The 16,974-nt window shown below is 56.2% G+C and overlaps 1 protein-coding gene across 1 annotated transcript in view; it reads right to left on the minus strand.

The window, feature by feature from the left end:
• Positions 1-16,974, minus strand: part of LOC123765942 (tripartite motif-containing protein 59-like) — a 129,513-nt gene that overhangs the window by 39,645 nt on the left and 72,894 nt on the right. The window contains exons 3-4 of the mRNA XM_069337369.1: positions 14,034-14,705; positions 13,351-13,497 (exon numbers count right to left, since the gene is read on the minus strand). Of these exons, the coding sequence (XP_069193470.1) occupies positions 13,351-13,497; positions 14,034-14,705 (819 nt within the window). The remainder of the gene's footprint in view (positions 1-13,350; positions 13,498-14,033; positions 14,706-16,974) is intronic.

Raw genomic sequence — 16,974 nt, forward strand, 5'->3', positions numbered from 1 at the left:
GCTGGACCTGTAGCTCCAGCCCCTTTCTCCTGGCAGGGGGTTGGTGCTGGTCCTGTAGCACCAGCCCCCTCTACTGGCAGGGGGTTGGTGCTGGACCTGTAGCTCCAGCCTCCATCTACTGGCAAGGTGTTGGTGGTGGACCTGTAGCTCCAGCCCCCTCTACTGGCAGGGGATTGGTGCTGGACCTGTAGCTCCAGCCCCTCCTCTAATGGCAGGGGGTTGGTGCTAGACCTGTAGCTTTAGCCTCCTCCTACTGGCAGAGGGTTGGTGCTCGACCTGTAGCTAAATCCCCCTCTACTGGCAAGGGGGTTGGTGCTGGACCTGTAGCTCCAGTCCCCTCTACTGGCAGGGGGTTGGTGCTGGACCTGTAGCTTCAGCCCCCTCTACTGGCAGGGGGTTGGTGGTGGACCTGTAGCTTCAGCCCCCCGTCTACTGTTAGGGGGGTTGGTGCTGGACCTGTAGCACCAGCCCCCCTCTACTATCAGAGGGTTGGTGCTGGACCTGCAGCTTCAGCCCCCCCCCCTACTCCCAGGGGATTGGTGCTGGACATGTAGCTCCAGCCCCCCTCTACTGGCAAGGGGTTCGTGCTGGAAATGTAGCTCCAGCCCCCCTCTACTGGCAGAAGGATGGTGGTGGACCTGTAGCTCTCACCCCCCACCCCTCTACTGGCAGGGTGTTTGTGCTGGACCTGTAGTTTCAGCCCCCCTCTACTGGCAGGGGGGTTGGTGCTGAACCTGTAGCTCCAGCCTCCCTCTACTGGCAGGGGGGGGGGTGTTGTGCTGGACCTGTAGCTCCAGCCCCCTTCTACTGGCAGGGGGTTGGTGCTGGACCTGTAGCTTCAGCCCCCCCCCCCCTCTACTGTTAAGGAGTTGGTGCTGGACCTGTAGCTCCAGCCCCCCTCTACTATCAGGGGGTTGGTGCTGGACCTGTAGCTCCAGCCCCCCTCTACTATCAGGGGGGTTGGTGCTGGACCTGTAGCTCCAGCCCCCCTCTACTGGCAGGGGGTTGGTGCTGGACCTGTAGCTCCAGCTCCCCTCTACTGGCAGGGGGATGGTGCTGGACCTTTAGCTCCAGCCCCCCCCCCCCCCTGTACTGGCAGGTGGTTTGTACTGGATCTGTAGCTCCAGCCACCCCCCCCCCTACTGGCAGGGGGTTGGTGCTAGACCACTAGCTCTAGCCCCCCTTTCCTGGCAGGGGGTTGGTGCTGGACCTGTAGCTCCAGCCCCCCTCTCCTGGCAGGGATGTGGTGCTGCACCTATAGCTCCAGCCCCCCCTCAACTGGCAGGGGGTTGGTGCTGGACCTGTAGCTCCATCACCCCTCTACTGGCAGGGGGTTGGTACTGGACCTGCAGCTCCAGCCCCCCTCTACTGGCAAGGGGGTTGGTGCTGGACCTGCAGCTCCACCACCCTCTACTGGCAGGGGGTTGGTGCAAGACCTGTATGTAGCTCCAGCCCCCCTCTACTGGCAGGGGGTTGGTGCTGCACCTGTAGCTCCAGCCCCCCTCTACTTGCAGGGGGTTGGTGCAGGACCTGTAGCTCAAGCCGCCCTCTACTGGCAGGGGGTTGGTGCTGGACCTTTAGCTCTAGGCACCCTCTACTGGCAGGAATATGGTGCTGGACCTGCAGCTCCAGCCCCCCTCTACTGGCAGGGGGGTTGGTGCTGGACCTGTAGCTCCAGCCCCCCTCTACTGGCAGGGGGGTTGGTTATGGACCTGTAGCTCCAGCCCCCCCACTTCAGGCAGGGGGTTGGTGCTGGACCTGTAGCTCCAGCCCCCCTCTACTGGCAGGGGGTTGGTGCAGGACCTGTAGCTCAAGCCCCCCTCTACTGGCAGGGGGTTGGTGCTGGACCTTTAGCTCTAGGCACCCTCTACTGGCAGGAATATGGTGCTGGACCTGCAGCTCCAGCCCCCCTCTACTGGCAGGGGGGTTGGTGCTGGACCTGTAGCTCCAGCCCCCTCTACTGGCAGGGGGGTTGGTTATGGACCTGTAGCTCCAGCCCCCCCACTTCTGGCAGGGGGTTGGTGCTGGACCTGTAGCTCCAGCCCCCTCTACTGGCAGGGGGTTGGTGCTGGACATGTAGCTCCAGCCCCCCCTCTACTAGCAGGGGGTTGGTGCTGGACCTGTAGCTCCAGCTCCCCTCTACTGGCAGGGGGATGGTGCTGGACCTTTAGCTCCAGCCCCCCCCCTGTACTGGCAGGTGGTTTGTGCTGGATCTGTAGCTCCAGCCACCCCCCCACCCCTACTGGCAGGGGGTTGGTGCTAGACCACTAGCTCTAGCCCCCCTTTCCTGGCAGGGGGTTGGTGCTGGACCTGTAGCTCCAGCCCCCCTCTCCTGGCAGGGGGTTGGTGCTGCACCTGTAGCTCCAGCCCCCCTCTACTGGCAGGGGGTTGGTGCTGGACCAGTAGCTCCAGCCCCCCCTCTACTGGCAGGGGGTTGGTGCTGGACCTGTAGCTCCAGCACTCCTCTACTGGCAGGGGGTTGGTGCTGCACCTGTATCTCCAGCCCCCCCTCTACTGGAAGGGGGTTGGTGCTGGACCTGTAGCTCCAGCCCCCCTCTACTGGCAGGGGGGTTGGTTATGGACCTGTAGCTCCAGCCCCCCCACTACTGGTAGGGGGTTGGTGCTGGACCTGTAGCTCCAGCTACCCTCTACTATCAGAGGATTTGTGCTGGACCTGTAGCTCCAGCCCCCTTTACTGGCAGGGGGTTGGTGCTGGACCAGTAGCTCCAGCCCCCCCTCTACTGGCAGGGGGTTGGTGCTGGACCTGTAGCTCCAGCCCCCTTTACTGGCAGCGGATTGGTGCTGGACCAGTAGCTCCAGCCCCCCCCCCTCTACTGGCTGGGGGTTGGTGATGGAACTGTAGCTCCAGCCCCTTTTACTGGCAGGGGTGGGGGGGGAGGGTTGGTGCTGGACCTGTAGCTCCAGCCCCCCTCTACTGGCAGGGGTGTTGGTTATGGACCTGTAGCTTCAGCCCCCCACTTCTGGCAGGGGGTTGGTGCTTGACCTGTAGCTCCAGCCCCCCTCTACTGGCAGGGGGTTGGTGCAGGACCTGTAGCTCAAGCCCCCCTCCACTGGCAGGGGGTTGGTGCTGGACCTTTAGCTCTAGGCACCCTCTACTGGCAGGAATATGGTGCTGGACCTGCAGCTCCAGCCCCCCTCTACTGACAGGGGGGTTGGTGCTGGACCTGTAGCTCCAGCCCCCTCTACTGGCAGGGGGGTTGGTTATGGACCTGTAGCTCCAGCCCCCCCACTTCTGGCAGGGGGTTGGTGCTGGACCTGTAGCTCCAGCCCCCTCTACTGGCAGGGGGTTGGTGCTGGACATGTAGCTCCAGCCCCCCCTCTACTAGCAGGGGGTTGGTGCTGGACCTGTAGCTCCAGCTCCCCTCTACTGGCAGGGGGATGGTGCTGGACCTTTAGCTCCAGCCCCCCCCTGTACTGGCAGGTGGTTTGTGCTGGATCTGTAGCTCCAGCCACCCCCCACCCCTACTGGCAGGGGGTTGGTGCTAGACCACTAGCTCTAGCCCCCCTTTCCTGGCAGGGGGTTGGTGCTCGACCTGTAGCTCCAGCCCCCCTCTCCTGGCAGGGGGTTGGTGCTGCACCTGTAGCTCCAGCCCCCCTCTACTGGCAGGGGGTTGGTGCTGGACCAGTAGCTCCAGCCCCCCCTCTACTGGCAGGGGGTTGGTGCTGGACCTGTAGCTCCAGCACTCCTCTACTGGCAGGGGGTTGGTGCTGCACCTGTAGCTCCAGCCCCCCCTCTACTGGAAGGGGGTTGGTGCTGGACCTGTAGCTCCAGCCCCCCTCTACTAGCAGGGGGGTTGGTTATGGACCTGTAGCTCCAGCCCCCCCACTACTGGTAGGGGGTTGGTGCTGGACCTGTAGCTCCAGCTACCCTCTACTATCAGAGGGTTTGTGCTGGACCTGTAGCTCCAGCCCCCTTTACTGGCAGGGGGTTGGTGCTGGACCAGTAGCTCCAGCCCCCCCTCTACTGGCAGGGGGTTGGTGCTGGACCTGTAGCTCCAGCCCCCTTTACTGGCAGCGGATTGGTGCTGGACCAGTAGCTCCAGCCCCCCCCCCTCTACTGGCTGGGGGTTGGTGATGGAACTGTAGCTCCAGCCCCTTTTACTGGCAGGGGTGGGGGGGGGGAGGGTTGGTGCTGGACCTGTAGCTCCAGCCCCCCTCTACTGGCAGGGGTGTTGGTTATGGACCTGTAGCTTCAGCCCCCCCACTTCTGGCAGGGGGTTGGTGCTTGACCTGTAGCTCCAGCCCCCCTCTACTGGCAGGGGGTTGGTGCAGGACCTGTAGCTCAAGCCCCCCTCTACTGGCAGGGGGTTGGTGCTGGACCTTTAGCTCTAGGCACCCTCTACTGGCAGGAATATGGTGCTGGACCTGCAGCTCCAGCCCCCCTCTACTGGCAGGGGGGTTGGTGCTGGACCTGTAGCTCCAGCCCCCCTCTACTGGCAGGGGGGTTGGTTATGGACCTGTAGCTCCAGCCCCCCCACTTCTGGCAGGGGGTTGGTGCTGGACCTGTAGCTCCAGCCCCCCCTCTACTGGCAGGGGGTTGGTGTTGGACCTGTAGCTCCAGCCCCCCCTCTACTAGCAGGGGGTTGGTGCTGGACCTGTAGCTCCAGCTCCCCTCTACTGGCAGGGGGATGGTGCTGGACCTTTAGCTCCAGCCCCCCCCCTGTACTGGCAGGTGGTTTGTGCTGGATCTGTAGCTCCAGCCACCCCCCACCCCTACTGGCAGGATGTTGGTGCTAGACCACTAGCTCTAGCCCCCCTTTCCTGGCAGGGGGTTGGTGCTGGACCTGTAGCTCCAGCCCCCCTCTCCTGGCAGGGGGTTGGTGCTGCACCTGTAGCTCCAGCCCCCCTCTACTGGCAGGGGGTTGGTGCTGGACCAGTAGCTCCAGCCCCCCCTCTACTGGCAGGGGGTTGGTGCTGGACCTGTAGCTCCAGCACTCCTCTACTGGCAGGGGGTTGGTGCTGCACCTGTAGCTCCAGCCCCCCCTCTACTGGAAGGGGGTTGGTGCTGGACCTGTAGCTCCAGCCCCCCTCTACTGGCAGGGGGGTTGGTTATGGACCTGTAGCTCCAGCCCCCCCACTACTGGTAGGGGGTTGGTGCTGGACCTGTAGCTCCAGCCCCCTTCTACTGGCAGGGGGTTGGTGCTGGACCTGTAGCTTCAGCCCCCCCCCCTCTACTGTTAAGGAGTTGGTGCTGGACCTGTAGCTCCAGCCCCCCTCTACTATCAGGGGGTTGGTGCTGGACCTGTAGCTCCAGCCCCCCTCTACTATCAGGGGGGTTGGTGCTGGACCTGTAGCTCCAGCCCCCCTCTACTGGCAGGGGGTTGGTGCTGGACCTGTAGCTCCAGCTCCCCTCTACTGGCAGGGGGATGGTGCTGGACCTTTAGCTCCAGCCCCCCCCCCTGTACTGGCAGGTGGTTTGTACTGGATCTGTAGCTCCAGCCACCCCCCCCCCTACTGGCAGGGGGTTGGTGCTAGACCACTAGCTCTAGCCCCCCTTTCCTGTCAGGGGGTTGGTGCTGGACCTGTAGCTCCAGCCCCCCTCTCCTGGCAGGGATGTGGTGCTGCACCTATAGCTCCAGCCCCCCCTCAACTGGCAGGGGGTTGGTGCTGGACCTGTAGCTCCATCACCCCTCTACTGGCAGGGGGTTGGTACTGGACCTGCAGCTCCAGCCCCCCTCTACTGGCAAGGGGGTTGGTGCTGGACCTGCAGCTCCACCACCCTCTACTGGCAGGGGGTTGGTGCAAGACCTGTATGTAGCTCCAGCCCCCCTCTACTGGCAGGGGGTTGGTGCTGCACCTGTAGCTCCAGCCCCCCTCTACTTGCAGGGGGTTGGTGCAGGACCTGTAGCTCAAGCCCCCCTCTACTGGCAGGGGGTTGGTGCTGGACCTTTAGCTCTAGGCACCCTCTACTGGCAGGAATATGGTGCTGGACCTGCAGCTCCAGCCCCCCTCTACTGGCAGGGGGGTTGGTGCTGGACCTGTAGCTCCAGCCCCCCTCTACTGGCAGGGGGGTTGGTTATGGACCTGTAGCTCCAGCCCCCCCACTTCAGGCAGGGGGTTGGTGCTGGACCTGTAGCTCCAGCCCCCCTCTACTGGCAGGGGGTTGGTGCAGGACCTGTAGCTCAAGCCCCCCTCTACTGGCAGGGGGTTGGTGCTGGACCTTTAGCTCTAGGCACCCTCTACTGGCAGGAATATGGTGCTGGACCTGCAGCTCCAGCCCCCCTCTACTGGCAGGGGGGTTGGTGCTGGACCTGTAGCTCCAGCCCCCTCTACTGGCAGGGGGGTTGGTTATGGACCTGTAGCTCCAGCCCCCCCACTTCTGGCAGGGGGTTGGTGCTGGACCTGTAGCTCCAGCCCCCTCTACTGGCAGGGGGTTGGTGCTGGACATGTAGCTCCAGCCCCCCCTCTACTAGCAGGGGGTTGGTGCTGGACCTGTAGCTCCAGCTCCCCTCTACTGGCAGGGGGATGGTGCTGGACCTTTAGCTCCAGCCCCCCCCTGTACTGGCAGGTGGTTTGTGCTGGATCTGTAGCTCCAGCCACCCCCCCACCCCTACTGGCAGGGGGTTGGTGCTAGACCACTAGCTCTAGCCCCCCTTTCCTGGCAGGGGGTTGGTGCTGGACCTGTAGCTCCAGCCCCCCTCTCCTGGCAGGGGGTTGGTGCTGCACCTGTAGCTCCAGACCCCCTCTACTGGCAGGGGGTTGGTGCTGGACCAGTAGCTCCAGCCCCCCCTCTACTGGCAGGGGGTTGGTGCTGGACCTGTAGCTCCAGCACTCCTCTACTGGCAGGGGGTTGGTGCTGCACCTGTATCTCCAGCCCCCCCTCTACTGGAAGGGGGTTGGTGCTGGACCTGTAGCTCCAGCCCCCCTCTACTGGCAGGGGGGTTGGTTATGGACCTGTAGCTCCAGCCCCCCCACTACTGGTAGGGGGTTGGTGCTGGACCTGTAGCTCCAGCTACCCTCTACTATCAGAGGGTTTGTGCTGGACCTGTAGCTCCAGCCCCCTTTACTGGCAGGGGGTTGGTGCTGGACCAGTAGCTCCAGCCCCCCCTCTACTGGCAGGGGGTTGGTGCTGGACCTGTAGCTCCAGCCCCCTTTACTGGCAGCGGATTGGTGCTGGACCAGTAGCTCCAGCCCCCCCCCCCCTCTACTGGCTGGGGGTTGGTGATGGAACTGTAGCTGCAGCCCCTTTTACTGGCAGGGGTGGGGGGGGGGAGGGTTGGTGCTGGACCTGTAGCTCCAGCCCCCCTCTACTGGCAGGGGTGTTGGTTATGGACCTGTAGCTTCAGCCCCCCCACTTCTGGCAGGGGGTTGGTGCTTGACCTGTAGCTCCAGCCCCCCTCTACTGGCAGGGGGTTGGTGCAGGACCTGTAGCTCAAGCCCCCCTCTACTGGCAGGGGGTTGGTGCTGGACCTTTAGCTCTAGGCACCCTCTACTGGCAGGAATATGGTGCTGGACCTGCAGCTCCAGCCCCCCTCTACTGGCAGGGGGGTTGGTGCTGGACCTGTAGCTCCAGCCCCCCTCTACTGGCAGGGGGGTTGGTTATGGACCTGTAGCTCCAGCCCCCCCACTTCTGGCAGGGGGTTGGTGCTGGACCTGTAGCTCCAGCCCCCCCTCTACTGGCAGGGGGTTGGTGCTGGACCTGTAGCTCCAGCCCCCCCTCTACTAGCAGGGGGTTGGTGCTGGACCTGTAGCTCCAGCTCCCCTCTACTGGCAGGGGGATGGTGCTGGACCTTTAGCTCCAGCCCCCCCCCCCCCTGTACTGGCAGGTGGTTTGTGCTGGATCTGTAGCTCCAGCCACCCCCCACCCCTACTGGCAGGATGTTGGTGCTAGACCACTAGCTCTAGCCCCCCTTTCCTGGCAGGGGGTTGGTGCTGGACCTGTAGCTCCAGCCCCCCTCTCCTGGCAGGGGGTTGGTGCTGCACCTGTAGCTCCAGCCCCCCTCTACTGGCAGGGGGTTGGTGCTGGACCAGTAGCTCCAGCCCCCCCTCTACTGGCAGGGGGTTGGTGCTGGACCTGTAGCTCCAGCACTCCTCTACTGGCAGGGGGTTGGTGCTGCACCTGTAGCTCCAGCCCCCCCTCTACTGGAAGGGGGTTGGTGCTGGACCTGTAGCTCCAGCCCCCCTCTACTGGCAGGGGGGTTGGTTATGGACCTGTAGCTCCAGCCCCCCCACTACTGGTAGGGGGTTGGTGCTGGACCTGTAGCTCCAGCTACCCTCTACTATCAGAGGGTTTGTGCTGGACCTGTAGCTCCAGCCCCCTTTACTGGCAGGGGGTTGGTGCTGGACCAGTAGCTCCAGCCCCCCCTCTACTGGCAGGGGGTTGGTGCTGGACCTGTAGCTCCAGCCCCCTTTACTGGCAGCGGATTGGTGCTGGACCAGTAGCTCCAGCCCCCCCCCCTCTACTGGCTGGGGGTTGGTGATGGAACTGTAGCTCCAGCCCCTTTTACTGGCAGGGGTGGGGGGGGGGGAGGGTTGGTGCTGGACCAGTAGCTCCAGCCACCTTCTCCTGGCAGGGGGTTGGTGCTAGACCTGCAGCTTCAGCCCCACTCACTGGCAGGGAGTTGGTACTGGACCTGTAGCTCCAGCCCCATTCTCCTGGCAGGGGGTTGGTGCTGCACTTGTAGCTCCAGCCTCATTCTCCTGACAGGGGGTTAGTGCAGGACCTGTAGCTCCAGCCCCCTCTACTGGCAGGGGGTTGGTGCTAGACCTGCAGCTTCAGCCCCCCTCTACTGGCAGGAGGATGGTGCTGGACCTGTAGCCCCAGCCCCCCCTCTACTGGCAGGGGGTTGGTGCTGGACCTGTAGCTCCAGCCCCCCCACTACTTGCAGGGGGTTTGGTGTTGGTCCTTTAGCCCCAGCCCCCCCCCCCTCTACTGCCAGTGGGTTTGTGCTGGACCTAAAGATCCAGCCCTCCTCTACTGGCAGGGGGTTTGTGCTGGACCTGTAGCTCCAGCCCCCTTCTCCTAGCAGGGGGTTGGTGCTGGAACTGTAGCTCCAGCCTCCCTCTACTGGCAGGGGGTTGGTGCTGGAACTGTAGCTCCAGCCCCCTTCTCCTGGCAGGGGGTTGGTGCTGGACCTGTAGCTCCAGCCCACCTCTACTGGCAGGGGGTTGGTGCTGAACCTGTAGCTCCAGCCCCCCTCCAATTGCAGGGGGTTGGTGCTGAACCTGTAGCTCCAGCCCCCCCCCCCCCCCCCACCTCTACTGGCTGGGAGGTTAGTGCTGGACCTGTAGCTCCAGCCCCACCTCTACCGGTAGAGGGTTAGTGCTGGACCTGTATCTCCAGCCCCCCCCCCTTTTACTGGCAGGGGGTTGGTGTTGGACTTGTAGCTCCAGCCCCCCTCTACTGGCAAGGGGTTGGTGCTGAACCTGTAGCTCCAGCCCCCCCCCACCTCTACTGGCTGGGAGGTTAGTGCTGGACCTGTAGCTCCAGACCCCCCCTCTACTGGCAGGGGGGGGGGGTTCATGCTGGACCTGTAGCTCCAGCCCTCCTCTACTGGCAGGGGGTTGGTGCTGGACCTGCAGCTCCAGCCCTCCCCCCCCTCTACTGGCAGGAGGTTGGTGCTGGACCAGTAGCTCCAGCTTCCCCATCTATTGGCAGGGGGTGTGTGCAGGAACTGTAGCTCCAGCCCCCCCCCTCTCAACTAGCAAGGGGGTTGGTGCTGGACCAGTAGCTCCAGCCACCCTCCAATGGCAGGGGGATTGGCGCTGGACCTGTAGCTCCAGCCCCCCTCCAATGGCAGGGGGTTGGTGCTGGACCTGTAGCTCAAGCTCCCCCTCTACTGGCAAAGGGTTAGTGCTGGACTTGTAGCTCCAGCCCCCCTCAATTGGTGTGGGAAATTTTTACCCACCATATCTAATAATCATCTAAGAAATGTATAATTTCTATATCATATCAAAATCATATCTAAATCGTATCAAAATTATATTAGAATCATTATAGATTCATTATATAGCTTGATCCTAGATGACAATGTCACTATGATCACGTACGCTACAGGGCCCTATTGATGCCTACGTGACTTTGTGCATGATCTCTCAAGGATCCAGAAGCTTCTAGAAGGATTTGTTAATTAAAAAACTATTGGAACATTTATTCAATATCCGGTAGGGATAAAATCGAATCCTTAATAAGAATCAGTGGTACTATCAAGTACTACTAATAATCTTTATATCCTATCTCTAATTATATTATAATCACATCTCAATCATAAGTCTAGACTGTAAAAATAATCAATATTCATAGAAGGCTACCGTGCTCAGGGAGCATGGGGGGGGGGGCGATGGCTGGGAGTGAAGCGCCCACCAACACACCCCGGGGCACTTCGCGTTTGTTTACAAATCAGTGAACAAGTGACGGATCCTTAGCGAACATTTGGCTTAGGACACCTTATCTAGTTATCTTTATCACCAGTGAACACTCTCTAGAACTGGGGGAGTACCTGGACAATATCTACAAGGAAAATCCTAGGACATTTATATAAAATAAGAGTGTATAGTGAAAATCAGTGACACGGTTTCCACCACCTTCATTCTTAATCTTTATCAACTATCATTCTTCTGCAACTGCAGGGACAATCACGTAGCAACACTACCAGTACATCATACAGCAACGCTGTGACAAAATATCGTGCCTAAACTCAACAAGAGAGAGTTAATCAGTCTGGCACCTTGTCAGACAGGCACCCCGACTGGCAGAGAAGTATATTGAAGGTTATTTTGGTATATGATTGGCCAATTGTATGCTTGTGTGACTTTAATATCCTATAAATCTGTCTGTTGGTTAAAAAGCAAGGCAAAGCCTCACATTTCAGTAAGTTTATTAAAATTGTAGTGTAGCTGTGAATCTTATCCGAGCACTAGACTCATGAGTGTCCATTGTGTCAGAAAAGAATTCAGCCGCAATAAGTAAATAACCTCATAAGTGTCCATTGTGTTGGAAGAGATTCAGTCAAGCTAACTGTACCTAATCACAAATTGAATATAAATACATTGCATATATACTTGAATATATAAATTAAGTTATCAATTGCTTGCTTAGTTATTTTTTAAGTTATCATATAAGTTCATTTAATTGAATGATTTCTAGTACTTAGTTAACAGTATTTAGACTACATTTAAAGTAATTTATTATACTTTTACAATTTAATTTGTTGTTTATAGTATAAGTACATATTGGCTGTTAATAGTTATGGTGCTAGGTTAGACTATGTATGTTTAAATCCCTGATTTAAACAGAGCCAGTGTTCAGACATATAACTGAATTTATCAAATCTTATCCTTGTATAAAATACAAGCTGATGTGAGATCCCTGTCTACAGGTGGACTGGAACTTCTATCAACTAATTCATTCACCCCACCTGTCCCTTACAGCCCACAATCTGTCATTAGGAAAAGAGGAGCTAGGATTTACAACCCTAGCTAGAGATTTTAATTGAATTAATTTGCAGACAGTAAATTTTTAATTTAGTTCAGTACAAGTCCCTGGTAGTCTCCTCTTATATCAATCCCAGCAGGTTTTTCCCACATTAATGGCAGGGGGTTGGTGCTGGACCTGTAGCTCCAGCCCCCACTTCTACAGGCAGGGGGTTGGTGCTGGACCTGTAGCTCCAGCCCCCTTCTACTGGCAGGGGGTTGGTGCTGGACCTGCAGCTCCAGCCTTCCTCTACTGGCAGGGGGGTTGGTGCTGAACCAGTAGCTCCAGCCCCTCTCAACTGGCAGGGGGGTTGGTACTGGACCTGTAGCTCCAGCCCCTTTCTCCTGGCAGGGGGTTGGTGCTGAACCTGTAGGTCCAGCCCCTCTTCCCCGTCTACTGGCAAGAGTTTGGTGCTGGACTTGTAGCTCCAGCCCCCCTCTACTGGCAGGGGGTTGGTGCTGAACCTGTAGCTCCAGCCCACCTCTACTGGCAGGGGGTTGGTGCTGAACCTGTAGCTCCAGCCTCCTTCCAATGGCAGGGGGTTGGTGCTGGACCTGTAGCTCCAGCCCCCCTCTACTGGCAGGGGGGTTGGTGCTGAACCAGTAGCTCCAGCCCCTCTCTACTGGCAGAGGGTTTGGTGCTGGATCTGTAGCTCCACCCCCTCTCTACTGGCAGGGGGGGGGTTGGTGCTGGACTATTAGCTCCAGCCCCCCTTTACTGGCAGGGGGTTGGTGCTGGACTATTAGCTCCAGCCCCCCTTTACTGGCAGGGGGTTGGTGCTGGACCTGTAGCTCCAGGCCCCCCTCTACTGGCAAGGGGTTTGTTCTGGACCTGTAGCTCCAGCCCCCCTCTACTGGCAGGGGATCGTGCTGTAGCTCCAGCCCCTCTCTACTGGCAGGGGGTTAGTGCTGGTCCTGTAGCTCCAGCCCCCCTCTACTGGCAGGGGGTTGGTGCTGGACCTGTAGTTCCAGCCCCCTTCTACTGGCAGGGAGTTGGTGCTGGACCTGTAGCTCCAGCTCCCCTGTACTGGCAGGGGGTTGGTGCTGGACCTGTAGCTCCAGCCCCCCCTCTACTGGCAGGGAGTTGGTGCTGGACCTGTAGCTCCAGCCCCCCTCTACTGGCAGGGATTTGGTGCTGGACCTGTAGCTCCAGCCCCCCTCTACTGGCAGGGGGTTGGTGCTGGACCTGTAGCTCCAGCCCCCCTTCTACTGGCAGGGGGTTGGTACTGGCATTGTTTGGGAGTTTGTTGGCAGTTTCAAGGCTTCAGTCTCTTCGAACCCAGCAGTGGTCTGTTTTGGTTCACTGTCTTCCTGGATGCTTTCCCGGTAAGATGGAGAGTGGTGACACTCCACCACTCTACTTGGTGGAGTGTCACCCGCTCTCTGTGCCTCTGTGAGGGGGCAAGGATCCTAGGTTCAATAGAGGATCACAGGTTCAATCACTATGCAGGACAGAAATGGTTAATTTCAGGACAGCAAGCATAAGAAATATTGCCGGAACAACCGTGGACATCTTCAAGAGGAAACTAGATTTATTCCTCCAAGGAGTGCCGGACCAACCGGGCTGTGGTGGGTATGTGGGTATGTGGGCCTGCGGACCGCTCCAAGCAACAGCCTAGTGAACCAAACTCTCACAAGTCAAGCCTGGCCTCGCGCCGGGCTTGGGGAGTAGAACAACTCCCAGAACCCCATCAACCAGGTATCAACTAGGTTCACATGTTTCCTTTCACCTGTTCCTCCTGGTCACCTACCAGTAAATATTTATCCCAGAGGTAGGAAACTATTGTGCATTGTATGTTAAGGAAAGTCAGTAGCTGACCTTGGGAACCCCGATAAACCTAAGAACAGGCTTCCTTTCCTCAAAACGCAACTCAATATCTTGTGATATGACCTATGAGAGAAAATAAAAAAACTTACTGTTAATTGCTTCTGGGGGATCTGTAGAGTGATTTCCTGAACTTTATCCATGATGCTGGAGGCTGAGTCTCCCAGGTGTACAGGGTCAGCTGTGGCATCTGTCTCTGTGGTCGTCATCTCCAGGGCCTCCCTGATGGTCTCCTGCACCTGTCATTACCAACACAAACATTAATGGTGGAGGCTGAGTCTCCCAGGTGTACAGGGTCAGCTGTGGCATCTGTCTCTCTGTGGTCGTCATCTCCAGGGCCTCCCTGATGGTCTCCTGCACCTGTCATTACCAACACAAACATTAATGGTGGAGGCCGAGTCTCCCAGGTGTACGGGGTCAGCTGTGGCACCTGTCTCTGTCATCTCCAGAGCATCAGGCTCTGAGTAAAGTAACTGGACTATAATGAAGCATCAGGCTCTGAGTAAAGTAACTGGACTATAATGAAACATCAGGCTCTGAGTAAAGTAACTGGACTATAATGAAACGTCAGGCTTTGAGTAAAGTAACTGCAGTACAATGAAACATCAGGCTCTGAGTAAAGTACCTGAACTATAATGAAGCATCAGATTGAGTAAAGTAATTTGACAATATAAGTAATGTTTCTCTACACTGATCACAGTGTAGAGAAAATTGCCAACTGAGAGGCAATACTACACTCAGTTGGGTGAGAACAATGTGATCTTCAGCAACGTACCTTCACTGAGATGTGGACAGTCTTGACATCTGGGAAGAGTTCCTGGCACTTCCGGTGCCAATCTTCTACCTTCATCTTGCACCCAACAGCTGTGTCTATGGTTGTGTCAACCTCCTGCGGGGTGTTGACTGTGTCGAGGCTCCCCAACATGGCCTGCAGCTGAGTTTTCCCTTCCTCTCCTTGTGTTGTCATATTCACCACACTGGCATCCTCCAGTTCCAAGAGCTTCATTGCTGACTTGTTCTGCTCTACCAGAGCATAGAGTTTGTCCTGGAGCTGGAGGTGGTGAGTCTTCCAGTCCCCCAGCTGCCCCCGGTACTCCCCCAGCTGGGACAGTACCTCTTCACAGCTAGTAATGAGGCTGCTGATGATGCTCTTCTGCTCCTGCAACATGGAACGTAACTTCTTTTTTGCGGGTACAGCTTCCTCTTGTGTTTGCTGGATATTTTTGAGTTTCCTAACAAAAGCCTCCACAGCATAGCTAATTGGGAACTGAGTAGCAGCTGTGGCAGCGTGCTCGGCACGGCAGCTGGGGCAGGTCAGCTGACCATTCTTGATAGCATTGTCAACACACTGGGAGCAGAATGTGTGGCCGCACGGCAGTGTGCGAGGCCGTAGCTGATTGTCATCATAATCGTTATAACACACTGAACATTTCTCTGGCTTGTTATCCTGTGGAAAAGAATATTTGGTTAAGCTAGATGTATTTACAACAAAAAATTAATATTACAGTACAGTGGTACCTCGCATAACAAATTTAATCCGTTCCATGTTCGTCATGTGAAACGGACGTCATACAAAACGAGTGTCCTCCATGTAACCACTGTGATGCACTGTGTTTATGTGGCACATGTATATGTATATATATATGTGCTATATGTGTGTGTGTATATGTGTATATATGTGTATATTATGTATGTATATATATATATTTTATATATATATATATATATATATATATATATATATATATATATATATATATATACCAAATGCCCTCACCAAATGCAAATGTCTTGTCAAATGACTTTGCCCTCACCAAATGCCTATCCCTTCCGAGGCTAACCTACTTTCTGAGGTGCGCCCTGTCTTACGACAGCCGAAAGCTTGAAGAGCTTACGACCTCTTATGACCTCTTACTGAAGACCATGCTGGAAAAAGTTGCTAACCTCTCCCTCAACGAATGCCAGTGGAAACAAGCCACTCTTCCTGTTAGGCTCGGTGGCTTGGGTGTCCGCACTGCTACCCAAATTGCTGTCCCAGCCTTCCTGTCTTCCTCCTCAGCATCAGATGACCTGGTTAAGGAAATTCTACCTGACACCCTGAGTGATGTAGCGAGGATACAGGACCCCCACTACACGGAAGGCGACACGAAATGGGGTGCCATGGCAGACCCAGCACTCAGACCAGCCATGCCGAAAGCCAAGAAACAATCCAGTTGGGACAGCCCCATTGTCGACAAAGAAGCCACAGCTTTGCTGGAGGCAGCAACAACCCCCAGTGATCGTACACGCCTCACAGCTGTGCAGGCTCCCCATGCAGGGGACTTCCTTTTGGCAGTCCCTATGTCTGCGACAGGCACATGTCTTGATCCGCAGGAGCTCCGTATTGCAGTCGCTCTCCGTCTTGCTGCCCCTATCCACACTGTTCATAGGTGTATTTGCAGCGAGGCAGATGCTGACGAATATGGATTGCATGGCCTGCTGGCCTGCACTGTGGAAAATCTGGTGGTTGGCACACTAGACACGACGAAGTCAATGACATCATTAAAAGAAGCCTTGCCTCTGCTCAGTGTCCAGCAGAGAGAGAGCCCCGCAACCTACTGAACCGTGACTCTGTTAGCTTTGCCGGCCGACCAGACGGAATCACACTGCGACCGTGGAAGGGTGGCAGACAGTTGGCATGGGACTATACTTGTGTATCCACTCTGGCAACCACATACATCAACCTCTCTGCCGGCACAGCAGGAGCCGCGGCAACACGCAGAGAAAGAGACAAGTCAGCCAAGTACAGGCAATTAGATCATCGGTACAACTTCGTTCCAATAGGGTCTGAGACCCTAGGCCCATGGGGAGAGAGTGCAAGAAGGTTTCACAAGGATCTTGGTTCCAAGCTCATTGACACCACAAAAGACCCTAGAGCAACAAGTTTTCTCTTTCAGCACCTCAGTGTCGCGATCAAGAGGGGGAATGCTCGCTGCATCCTCGGTTCCTGCCCGGCGTTGGAGGAGTTCGAAGAAATCTACAGCCTCTAGGAAGCGAACTTTTTTTTGTGTCCTCTTAATATTAATTTTTTGTATAAAATCAGATACGTAACTTTATAACTTGCATAATAAAGTGTACACCATAAAAAAAAGGGGGGTGGTAGGAGAAGCGAACACTCTTACGTATTCAGAGTTAAATGGCAAGTTTTTCCCTGAATGCTCTGTGTTCCCTTCTCTGAGGCTGTGGGTCCCTATAATTGCACCAGAGGTGGTACCCCCTATATATATATATATATATATATATATAGGGGGTATATATATATCTATATATATATATATATATATATATATATATATATATATATATATATATATATATATATATATATATATATAGTGCATATATATATATATATGTATATGTGCTGTATATGTATGTGTATATGTGTGTGTGTATATTTAATGTGACGGTAAAGCGTTGGTGTTCGGCTGTTTCAAAAGCTAGGGGCAGGGCCTCGTCACATTAGAGAAAAAAAAAAAGAGAAAAGCTGGAACTTTCGTCTGTGGTAAGGTAATGGGAAGACACACAAAACACAAGTAAATTTAACAATGAAATTTTAATTACGTTAGAAAAACAAGACATGAATAAAGTTAAGCATATAATATAAAAGAGACAAGTCAACAAACAAAATAATATAAATAATCACTGGCAAATCAAAAGTTACGTTAAGGCAAGTG

This window comes from Procambarus clarkii, chromosome 37, assembly GCF_040958095.1.
Source record: "Procambarus clarkii isolate CNS0578487 chromosome 37, FALCON_Pclarkii_2.0, whole genome shotgun sequence".
Lineage (NCBI taxonomy): Eukaryota > Metazoa > Arthropoda > Malacostraca > Decapoda > Cambaridae > Procambarus > Procambarus clarkii.